We start from the raw sequence: 12,079 nt of genomic DNA, 5'->3' as shown, positions 1-12,079 counted from the left end.
ACCCAACCCCGAGACAGGGCCCCAGGGAGGCGGTGCGGGGAACCCCACACCTGTAGAAGCCCCGGGGATGAGGTTTCTCTTCCCAGCACCGAATTTGCTCTCGAGGTACGTTTACCCCCCTCCCCACCCAGGGGCCCGAGTCTGTCTGATCAGCTCCTGCTTATCTGTCCCAGAATCTGGGGGCTGGCCCGACCCCTCCCACGGCACAGGGAACACGGTTTGGGTAAAAGGAGGCTGCACATTCCCGCTGGCGGCCTCAGTGATGTTTAATCAACTCTGCATCGCTCCAGTGGCCAGGGTTCGTGGGCTTTTGTCTGCCATCTGCGTGTGTCTATCTATGTGTGTGTGTGTGTGTGTGTGTGTGTGTGTGTGTGTGTGTGTGAGAACTACACTCTGAAGGGTTATTTTTTTTTTTTAAGATTAGCTATCATGCACAACCTACTGGTCAAGCGTTAATAAAATACACTTAGCCCACAGAAGGGTTTTGTACATCTCCGTCATCAGATAACAAAGCGTCTAGAAGCCCCACGGTCCCGAAGGCGGGTTCCTTCACTTCCGAAGGTGGCCAGTCCTGCCGGCTCTGGGTGGGGGGGACGGGACTCAAGTATTATAAATCCTCGAAGCCCTTTTGGCTGCTGTCTGGGCGTCCGGCGGCTCCTCCTCCTCCTCCTCCTCCGCCTGCTTGTGCTTTAAGAACAGGTCCGACTTCAAGAACCGGCTGTAGCTGTCGTACTTCATGAGGTTGAAGATCTGAGGGGGAAACAGAACGATGCAGCTGATCAGGCCAGGCCATCCTTCCTGTCCCTACACGCTGACCCCCTTCCGCGTGCCCAGGGGTCAGCGGCACACAGTGGGCCAGCCAGAGGGGCCCCCTGAGGCTCCTGCCTAGCAGCTCGGGGTCCCAGTTTGAACAGCAGGATCACAAGCTCCCACCAGCACCACCTGGCCTGGGTCCTGCTACCAATACACACACACACACAGACACACAGACACACACACACACACACTCACATGCACACACATACAGGCATAGACACAGACACACACAGAGATACAGGCATAGACACAGACACACACAGACCCACACAGAGACATACACAGACACAGACATACAGACACACAGAGGTACACAGAGACACAGACAGATATACACACACACACAGACAGATATACACAGACACACACAGACATACAGACACACACAGATACAGGCATAGACACAGACACACAGACAGACCCACATAGAGACATACACAGACACAGACATACAGACACACAGAGATACACAGACACACACAGACAGATATACACAGATATACACAGACACAGATATACACACACACAGAGACATACAGACACACACAGATACAGGTATAGACACAGACACACACACAGACCCACACAGAGACATACACAGACACACACACAGACACATACACAGACACACACAGACACAGACACACAGACACACTAGAAAGCCTCGAACTGGCGGCCAGAGAGGCAGGACGGCTGGCAGGGCATCAGCTTCGCACGCCGCTGGCCCAGGGCCCAGCCCCCGGCAGAGCCAAGAGTCAGCCCTGGGCCGGGGGCGAGGGAGCACTCACCTGAAGCTCAGCCATCCTCTGGGCGGCGCTGGCACTCCCCCAGGGGACCCTGCCTGTCTCTAGAGGGCCTCTGTGAGGGCCGGACGGAGCCTCCGGGCGGTCAGCTGGGGCCCACCCTGCTGCTCGGACCCCCGCCCCCCGCCTCAAACACCAATTATGATGCCGGGAAACGGGCTTCCTCTCCTCTCGATAGGGAGAGGAGCGACGTGACCGTCTCAGCAGGAAGGAGCTTCCAGAAGCCTCTTCAGGGCAGCTAGTTTCAGGTTCCCGCACCTGCAGCCCGTGGCCATGTGGGCAGACCCCGGGGGGCGAGGCCAAGGCAAGCCTGGCGGGAGGGGGAGGCCGCAGGAGAGCACCCCGGAGGGCGCCCGCCTCCCACAGAGCAGCCCCCGGGAGCCCAGCCCCCAGCCGGGCGCCGCTGCAGGACGGAGAAGGAAGAGGGAAGAGGAAGGTGCTTTCCTACCGCAGGTGGGGTTCAGCGAAGTCTCCCCCGAGAGACCTGCTCCCCGGACTCTCGGGACTCTGCGCTGAACACCCACCAGCCCCCCGCTGCGCGCACTCACCGTGCGAACACGGGCCCACCAGTGGAAAGTTCCAGCCGTGCTGAGAATGTCACTCCCGGCCAGGCGGGGTTCTCAAGCGGGTGGGAAAACCCGGACGCCCTTGCGGCCTAAGCCTGTGCTAAGGCAGAGGCAGGTGGTGGGGGGGGGGGTTCTCTAGGCTGTGGGCCACCGCCCTCTCTTGCAGGGTGTTCCAGCTGCCCTGACCAGTTCTGGGAGAGAACCCTGAGCACTGAGCTGGGAAGAGCCCCCAGCAGCCCAGAGAAAATGAAAATAATGAAGCAAGCAAGCAAACCTCCCAGGAAATCTGAAGCTCATCCCGGGAGGCGGAGTCCCAGCCCCAGGGCAGACGCGTGGGCGGCCGTCCCTGCAGGACGGGGACAGCGGGTGGGGGGCGAGTTCCCGGCTGCAGTGGATGCCCCAGAGCAGCTCGGGCCCCCAGCCTCAGGGGTGCCGCACCCAGCCCAGACCTGCACCTCCCCTCTCGGCCCGCCCGCGGCCACAGGGGGACCCCCCGCTGCCAGGATGCGGTTCCCCAGTGTCTACTGGGACATCCTGTTTGCCTGTCACCCTTCAAAGGCGGCGAGAGGGTGCGGGGGGGGGGGGGCGGGGGGAGACCTTGGTGTAGGCTGCCCCCACCACGACCAAACTATTTCACAGACGCGGGCAGAGGGCGGCGGCTCCCTGCAGACGGTGTGAAATGCTCCAGGAGCCGGCACCTCTCACAGGGCAGAGGGAAAGCCAGCACCCACCTCCCGCAGGCCCGACCCCCTGCCAGGACAGCGGGCCGGGACAGTGGGTGCTGCTGATCACAGCCCGCCCGGCCACCGCGGCTCAGTCCCCAACTTCCTGTGGGTCACCAGAAGGTCCCACCAAGCAGCGCAGGGGCCAGTGAAAGAGCAGGGAGGCACCCTCACCTGGACACACACTCAGCACACGTGCACACACACACACACACACACACACGTGTGCAGACACATAATGCACACACCCACATATATACCTACAGTGATGCCTACACAGATCACCCTCACAGGCACGTGTACACTCCACGCACACATATGCACACACATAAGCACAGATGTGTACATCCACAGAAGCACACACCCCCCCTTGCACACACAAACACACATGCACACAGTTGCACAGAGACACACCCAACCATGCACATGCACAAATATACATGTACTCACACGCACACACATGCCTTTTTTTAAAATACTTTTTTTGGTTGAATCCCAATGGGGACTGGAGCAATAGCACAGCGGGTAGGGCGTTTGCCTTGCACGCGGCCGACCCGGGTTCAAATCCCAGCATTGCTCGCCTGTCCTTGCAGTGAGGGCCACAGCCTGGGACCTGCTTCTGTCTGGGGGTGGACAGCAGTGCTTGGGCCCAGTGACGCTGGGTGCCCCCAGGGCCACACCGATGATGCCGGGGGGAGACACAGCACGGAGGATGCAGAAACCAACTCCAAGCCCGAGTCTACAGGCGAGAGCTACGACCCCCTTTGGCTGCCCCCACAAACCTCTCTCGGCATGACTCTGGGGACCAGGCACCCGAGACCGGGGGGCCGAGGAGGGGGGCAGCAGGTCTCTCGACCCATCTCTCCTGTAGGACCCCAACATCACATGCCCTCACTTCTGTGCTGTGGGGTCCCATGGCCGCCCTGCACACAAATCACCCCCGTGGAGACCCCAGCTCCCAGCAGCGCCCCTCTGAGGCGCGGGGCTCCCGCCTGCCCACAGGAAGAGGGGTGGGGTCTGCAGTGCCCGAGCCCAACGTCACAGGAGCCGGAAGTCGGCACACCAGGTCCAACGCGCGTGAATTCTGGCATTTTTCTCTTCTCTGTTACTGTCGGTGTTGAGTGCCGGGAGGGGGCTGGGGGCACACTTGGTTGCCCCCTGAAACACCTCAAAGGTGCGAGGAGGGGTCTCTGACGCGGGGCCGCCAGACTCAGCTGGGGGCAGTGGGGGCGCCAACGGGAGCCACATCCGAGACACAGTTCCAGCCTCGGAACGCGGGAATATAAGTTTGGTGGGGGGTCGGTCAAGTGGTATCTGAGTGCGAGTCCAGGGGCCCGTCCCAGCCGCTCTCGGCCATCCAGGTCGGGGTTCAATTGACAAGAATGTGCTCGGGTGTTGGGGTGACAGATGCCCGGGGGCCCACGTGGTCCTGGTTTTCAAAGCGGGCTCGGCGGAAGGCCTTGCACGTCCCCGTCCTGTCTCCCTGGGCCCTGGGAGACTCAACCTTTCAGTGCAGACAGAACTAAAAACAGGTGCGTGCATGTGTGTGTGTGTGTGTGCGCATGTGTGTGCACGCGTGTGTGTGCGTGTGTGTGCGCGTGTGTGTGTGTGTGCGCGTATGTGTATGTGTGTGTGTGTCTTAGGAATCCTAGAGCATCCTCTATGCAACCAAATATGGTCCGGAAATGTGTGTTTGTGTCTATTCATGGGAAATAAACATCCCCAGAGGTCAGTGTAGCAGAGTCAAATCTCTCTCTCTCTCTCTCTCTGTGTCTGGCTCTGTCTGTCTGTCTGTCTGTCTCTCTCTGTCTTTGTCTGTCTGTCTGTGTCTCTCTCTCTCTCTGTCTTTGTCTGTCTGTCTGTCTCTCTCTTTGTCTGTCTGTCTGTCTGTCTGTCTGTCTGTCTGTCTCTCTCTCTCACACACACACACACACACACACACACACACACACACACACACACACACAGCTGTTCTATCCCCCTGGCTCCTGCGCAGGTGGCCTTGCTTGGAAGCAGTTGCTGGTCTCAGGTGACTCCAGCCTGGACTGAGGCCCAGGAGGGACGGACCCCTTCAAAGCTGGGCCCAACAGCTCGTGTCAGATGCATGCATGCCTCGCACCCAGGCCCGTGCCCCTTAAAACAGGAACGGGGCAGCCATGAGCACCTGCCACAGGTGCGTGGAGAACGGAAATGACGCAGCTACCGAGACACGGTGGGATGGATGGGCCAGCCAGCCGGGCCGAGAGTTTCCATCAGGCCAGGCCGGCCCCGGGGTGCTGGGCGAAGTCAGTCAGAGAGGACAAACTCCCGTGACTGCACTCTACCGTGGCTGATAAAGAAACAAAGCACAGAACAAACAAAACTAAACAAAAACAAACTCTTAGACGACAAGAACAAACACTGGTTTCCAGAAGGGAAAGGGGTGGGGGCTGGGGACGTCCGTGGTCCAGTGGGGGGTGGACACCAGACCTTGGGAACCTGCCCTAGAGAGGCTGATGGGTAACACGGTGCACCTGAAACCCACGTGACGTTACAAACCTGAAACCCACGTGATGTTACAAACCTGAAACCCACGTGACGTTACAAACCAATCGTTACTTTCATTTAAAAAAGAAACATCTGGAGGGTGGGCTGAGCCCCTGGCTTCCGGGCCAGCACCACCAAGATGAGAAAAAGGAAAAGAGGAGGCGGAGGGAGAGAGGGCACAGGAGGCCGGAGGGGAAAGGCTGTGTGCCAGGGAAAGTCGGCACACCCGGAAGCTGGGGAAGCAGCTCCCACGTGGGTGGGGGGGGCTGGTCTCAGACTCTCGCCCCTGAGCTGTTGGAGAACCACGGTCTCCTCCGAGGGAACTCCGTTCATGCTCACTCATTCACTATGAAAACAAACACGGTGGACTTTTTCTTCTTCTTTTTCAATCGCACCCTGTTCTTGGCACTGGAGCGATAGTACAACAGGCAGGGCGCTTGCCTTGCATGCGGCCGACCCGGGTTCCATTCCTCTGTCCCTCTCAGAGAGCCCGGCAAGCTACCGAGAGTATCCCGCCCGCACGGCAGAGCCTGGCAAGCTCCCTGTGGCGTATTCGATATGCCAAAAACAGTAACAACAAGTCTCACAATGGAGACGTGACCGGTGCCCGCTCAAGCAAATCGATGAACAACGGGGATGACAGTGCTACAGTGACCCTATTCCTGCTAGAGCTTAAAAAAAAATACAATGGCAGGGCTGGAGTGATAGTACAGCAGGTAGTAGGGCATTTGCCTTACATATGGCCAACCTGGGTTCCATCACTGGAGTCCCAGAGGGTTCCCTTAGCATTGCCAGGAGTAATTCCTAAGTGCAGAGCCAGGAGTAGCCCCTGAGCATCACCGGACGAGGCTCAAAACCTCCCCTAAAAAAGTGATGGCAGGGCCACAGCGAGAGTACAGGGGGTAGAACACGTGCTTTACACGCGGCCGACTGGGGTTCTATCCCCGGCATCCCATAGGGCCCCCTGAGCCCCGCCAGGAGTGACTCCTGAGTGCGGAGCCAGGAGTAACCCCTGAGCATTGCCGGGTGTGGCCCCCAAACAAAAACAAACAAAATGATGGCATCAGAGCTTCCAGAAGATTCCATGAGACCAGGACGCTCTCCTTTTAGGGGGGCAGCCACCCTGGCAGGGCACGAGGTTTCTGCTGCAAGGACCAGCATGGGGACCCTGCAGGGCTGGGGACCAGGCCGTGCCTCAGGGTATCGCGCCGGGTGGGCCTCAGCGTCTGCAGAGATGCCCTCTGACTCAAGCTGGCCTCCCCTGGGGCCTCACCTTACCACCACGCCTCGAGCTGTCTTCCAGGAAGAGAAGGAAGGAGGTAGAGCAAAACGGGCCCGGTGGAGCCTGGGATGGCGTGGAGGGACCCGGTGGGGGAGACGGGGCCGGAGCGCTAACACTGAGCCCCACGGCCGGGAAAGGGGAAACTCAAGTTGCAGTTGGCAGCTTTCTGCTCTTGAATGTATTCGATGTTCTGGAGCCAAGACAGCTGTGGCCCAGCAGGGTCGGAACCACATTGGCAGTCACAGGAGGAACCGGTGAGCCCGGCAGTGGGACGGCAGAAGGCGGGGGTGGGGGGGGGTGGGGGGGGACGGGGGTCTCTGCCGTGAGCCGTAGGTGTCCAGGGGAGAAGGCGCCAGACCCCACCCGGAGGTCCGGCACTAGGCTTGCCTGTGGACAGGACTGTGGGTCCTGGTGCTGGCCCGTCCTCCCTCCCCGTGTGCTCTGGTGCGGGAGGAGCAGCCTCCCCGGCCCGGACCCCTCTCGGGCAGCTCCTCCCCAAGCGCCCAGAGAAGAGAGTTTCGAGCCTAGAGCATTACGGAGCGCTTCTCAGAAGACAGGGACATTAAAAGGCCGAAACCCACATCCTTGCTTCTGTTAAAAACCCTCCAAGGTGCAATGTCTACCTGACAGGAGAGAAAAAAAAATGAATCCTTTTGTGCAAGACAATTGGCCAGGCACTGGCTTCTAGAAAAAGCCCTCGCGTTGGCTTCTAGAACCCGATTCAGCGTGCATGAGGTGCAGGGCAGGCCATGCGCACTGTGCCACTTTGGCACGTAAAATGTTTTTCCATTAAAATGACTCAAAAGGGGCTGGAGCGATGGGACAGCAGGCAGGGCGCTGGCTGTGCACGTGGCCAACCGGGGTCTGATCCTCAATACCCATGTGGTTCCCCACCCATGTGGTTCCTGAGCCCCACCAGGAGTGGTTCCTGCGTGCAGAGCCAGGAGCCAGCCCTGACTCAGCCAGGTGTGGTCCCCCCACAAAACAAACGAGATAAAATAAAAAGACTCAAGAAGGTGACTCTGCCACAGGACCGTCCCCGAGCCCCTGCAGGTGGGACACTCTCCCAAGGCAGACCCTCGTGTGGGGGCAGGGACTCCGGGTCCGTCCCAGCTGGGGGCTTCAGCAGCTCCCCTGCTAGCGAGCCCCAATGCCTGGTTTCTCTGCCCCTTCGTTCTCACGGCCGCCTTGTTCCTTGGCGCTGAGGCCTGAGAACTGCCCGTCAGCTCAGTGCTCGGGCCCCGATCTCCGAGGCACCCTGGGAGAGAGCATTTGCCTCCTTCGTTTCCGTCTCATTGCCAGCCCCAGAGCTCTGACGGGGAGGAAGGGAAACGCGTCTCTCCTCTCCAGTCTCAGGAAGAGCCTTCCGGGGCCGCCTGACTCCGAACTGCACTTCTAGAATGTTCTCTCTCAGACACACAGCCTTATGATCTGCTTTCTGCCCCCCTACCCTCACCCCGGGCACCAGCAACGCCTGAGGGAGGCCAGACCCCTCTCCTCAGCCCTTGGCTGGTGCAGAGGCAGAAACACGGGACAGAGGACAGCAGTGGGGCAGGGGGACAGGGCACATCCCGGGAGTCACCACCCACTGAGCTGAAGACGGCTGGGAACGGGGCGGGGGGGGGGCACTCAGGGGAGGAGGGGGTACAGCTGGCAGTTCCAGTCTGCTCTCGTCTCAAAGTGCCGGGACGGGCACCCGATGTTAATGTCACCCTGGACAGCTGGACAGGTGCCTGCTTCCCAGACTGACCCTGGAGGTGGGTGTGTGCATGTGTGTGTGTGTATATTTGTATGTGTGTGTGAGTCTGTGTATGTGAGTATATGTGTATATGTGTATATGTATATATGTGTATGTATATGTGTGTATGTGTCTATATGTATGTGTGTGAGTGTGTATGTGCATATGTGTATGTGCATATGTGTATGTGTGTATGTGTATGTGTGTACATGTGTGTATGTGTATGCATGTGTGTGCAAGTGTGTATGTGCATATGCATGTATGTGTGTGAGTGTATGTGTGTGCATGTGTGTGAAAGTGAGTGTGTATATATTTGTGTGTATGTGTATATGTGTGTATATGAGTATGTGTGTATGTGTGTATATGAGTATGTGTGTGTATGTGTGTGAGTGAATGTGTGTATGTGTGTATGTGTGTGCATGTGCGTGAGAGGGTGTGTGTGTGTGTGTGTGAGAGTATGTGTGTGTATGTGTGTGTGTGTGTGTGTGTGTGTGTGTGTGTGGGTGGGTGGTGGTGGTGGTGATGGGGGGAGCGGTGACTAGGCCTGGCCAGAGACTGCGGGACCCCCTGCTCAGGACAGCAGCCCCCCACAGCCCTGGCCGCTGCTGTCCGAGGGGCATCTGTCCGCACCAGAAATCAAGCCCCGCGCTTCCCGCACGCGGCAGAGGCATCTACGCTGGCCTTGGCCTTGGGGCCGCCCCTCTGCCCCTCCCCTTCCCTGCAAGGCCGCTAACGGGATGGAGAAACCTGCAGGGACCTCCAACAGCGCCTCCCTTCTCCCGGACAGTCCCCGTAACCCGCCGGGCCGTAACCAGCCCCGTAACCAGCTCCAGGGAAGCACGTCCAGCTGCTCCCACGGGACCGAGACGCCCGGGACCCCAGCCATTGCGGCGTGGCGGTGGGGGGGGGGAGAGGCCCCATGGGACCCCCGCAGGCCGGGAGCCCCTCCCCAGGCTGGTGCTCGCCAGCTCCTGTCCATCCACCCCCGGTGTCAGGCCAGGAGGCACCCCTCACTCCCTGGGGTCCGGACAGGTTTGGGGGTCTCCCTCTGGCGGGGGGCGGTGCCCCGACCCAGTCTCTGTCCTCCTTAGACCTCACTTCAACCCCCATCGCCTCAGCCGGGGGAGGTCGGCCTGCAAGGGCCCCAAGTCTGCTCTTCTGTCATTGGGGTCCCGAGAGAGCTCAGGGGCCCAGGGACGCTCCCGGTGCTACTTGGCCACCCAGACCCAAGGGTGTGCTCCTGGGGCCTTTGCCGGGGGCACTGGGGCAGCCCCAGAGGTGCTCAGGTATGTCCAGGGAGATCCCAGTGATGCTCAGGAGGCCGAGAGGTGCTGGAGATAAAAGCACGTGCAGACCCCCGTGCTGTCCCCCAGGCCTCAGTGTCCGTTTTCACACGGGCCCTGGGAGCCAGGAGCCAGGAAAGTCTAAGGCGTCCCCAGCTCCCTCCCACTTGCTCCTGCCCCCGCTGGCCCCAAGCCATGGCCTCAGGCTGTCCTCAGCAATAAACTTGACCTTCCCACCTTCACCCCTCTGTGCCACTGCAGATTCCCCACTTCCTGCCCCCAGCACTGCCGGGGTGATCTTCAATGCTACATGAATGGAAAAAGAGGTGGTGCTATCCAGACCCATGGTGGAGTACTATGCAGCTATGAGAAATGAGGGGATCTGCAATTCACTCAGCGTGGACTGAACAGGAGGGTTCATGGAAGCTAAATTAGCCAGAGGGAGGAGGACAAGGATAGGACAATCTCACTCACCTGTGGCCTGCCCAGATACCAAGCAAGGAATAAACAGCATCGGACGCCAAGAAGCCCTTGGCCCTGCCGAACAGAGCTGGCAGGGGAGGGTCTCGGCAGGAATGACAGGGGGGCTGGAAATGACAGAAGAACTGAGGTGGAGGGTTGGGCACTTTGGTGGTGGGGAGGTATAAAACCACAAATGTCAACACTATTGGAAACGAGTGACCTACACTGTAATCATTAAACTGGGAGTTTGTTTTGTTTGCTTGCTTTGGGGTCACACCCGGCGATGCTCAGGATTTAGTCCTGGCTCTGCACCCAGGAATTACTCTTGGCGGGCTCAGGGGACCACATGGGGTGTCGGGGATCAAACCCAAGTTGGCCACATGCAAGGCAAATGCCTTACCTGTTGTACTACCACTTCGGCCCCAATTAAACAAAAATGTATTTATTTATTTATTTATTTATTTGGGGTTTGGGGGCCATACCCAGCGTACCACCAGGTATAGAGCTCCGTTCGGCTGCACTCAAGGTCAGTGCCTTACCTGCTATTCCATCTCTCGTTTTTAAGGCATGACACACTGGGACCGGAGCAAGAGTGCAACGGGCAAGGTGTCTGCATTGCACGAGGCTAACCCAGGTTCCGTCCTCTTCACCCCACCGGGTCTCCTGAGCACCGCCAGGAGTGCTCCCAACGCACAGAGCCAGGCGTGCTCCATGGACAGCCCTGAGTGTGGCCCCCAAACAAAACAAATCGTGAAATTGCAACGTGGCCAAATAGTTTGACCGCCAGCACCTCCCCCACCGCAAGAACAAAACGGTAATGGCAGAGCAGTCAGGGGCCAGGAGGCGTGTGGAGCACAGGTGGGTCCTTCTGCGCCCGGCCGCTACGTAACCCAGCCTTCTACCTGCAGCAGGCCAGCATCTGGAGGGACCCCGCACCCCAGGGGAGCTCAGGGAGACGGCGGGGCCAACCTTCTCCGAGACTGCTCAGATGCTGGTCTCTAAGGCACACAAACTTCCCCATCTGGTGTACGGTTCCCCCTTTACTTGGGGGTCGGGCTTGTGTCCTCTGGAGGTGCTGGGGGAGGGGTCACTCCCTGCGGTACCTGGGGACCAGGCGGTGCTGGGGGCAGAACTGTGGTTACCTGCCCACTGAGTGACCGCCGCAGCCCCGCTCCCCCTGGAAAGGACGCCACCAGCTGGCCTCAGGAGCTCTGCGTTTTCCCCCCGTCAGAGCCGACGCTTCCTCGGCTCTGCAGAGCGGCTCCCTGAAGCCTCCGCCAAAAGCCTGCAGTCACGGCAGAAGCTGCTGGTTCGCAGCCCAGCGAGTCTTTCCCGCCGGGTTTCCCTCCTTCTCTGCCAGCTCCGCGTCCACAGAGGACTCGCGGGCAAGTGCCCGGCTCACACGGGTCCAGTTCCGTGTGGAAACGCGGGGAGTCTGAGCTTGGAGCCTGGGGAGACCGGGGGGCCCATCTTGCCCATTCCGGACAGTTGGGGTAGGGGTGCTGCGGGCAGGGCTCCCACACCCTCTGCTCCCGAGGGTCTCCCCAGGCCCCTGCACTGGGGGACACAACCAGCTGGTGGCCTGGGAGTGTGCTCTGGTCATCCGCAGGGCAGGGTGACACGGCACCCTTGCCTTCTAAGAGGGGCTGGCAGGGAAGCTTGCCGTGGCGCAGAACCCCCGGTACTGAGACGCCGCCAATGCAGTGGCAGCGTCTCAGCCCCCCCAGGAAGCTTCCAACGCTTCTGGAGTTTGGTCCGAGGGTGTGATGGAGCTCAGTGGTCTAGCACCTGCCTTTCATGTCGGACCCCGTGCTTGACCCCTGACACAAATTCTAAAAGCAGGGCCAGAGCGACAGCACAGTGAGCAGGGCATCTGCCTTG

At 59.6% G+C, this 12,079-nt stretch overlaps 1 protein-coding gene across 4 annotated transcripts in view; it reads right to left on the bottom strand.

The window, feature by feature from the left end:
* Positions 1 to 247: 247 nt before the first annotated feature.
* RGS10 (regulator of G protein signaling 10) overlaps positions 248 to 12,079 on the bottom strand; it is a 49,693-nt gene continuing 37,861 nt past the window's right edge. For all 4 annotated transcript variants that reach the window (XM_055119160.1, XM_055119162.1, XM_004611888.2 and 1 more), the window contains exon 5: positions 248 to 750. In XM_055119160.1, coding sequence (XP_054975135.1) covers positions 601 to 750 — 150 coding nt within the window. In that variant the 3' untranslated portion in view covers positions 248 to 600. The remainder of the gene's footprint in view (positions 751 to 12,079) is intronic.

This window comes from Sorex araneus, chromosome 11 (genome assembly GCF_027595985.1).
Source record: "Sorex araneus isolate mSorAra2 chromosome 11, mSorAra2.pri, whole genome shotgun sequence".
Taxonomy (NCBI): Eukaryota; Metazoa; Chordata; class Mammalia; order Eulipotyphla; family Soricidae; genus Sorex; species Sorex araneus.
Note: the sequence above shows the minus strand (reverse complement) of the source record. Positions and strands in the feature narration are given on the sequence as shown.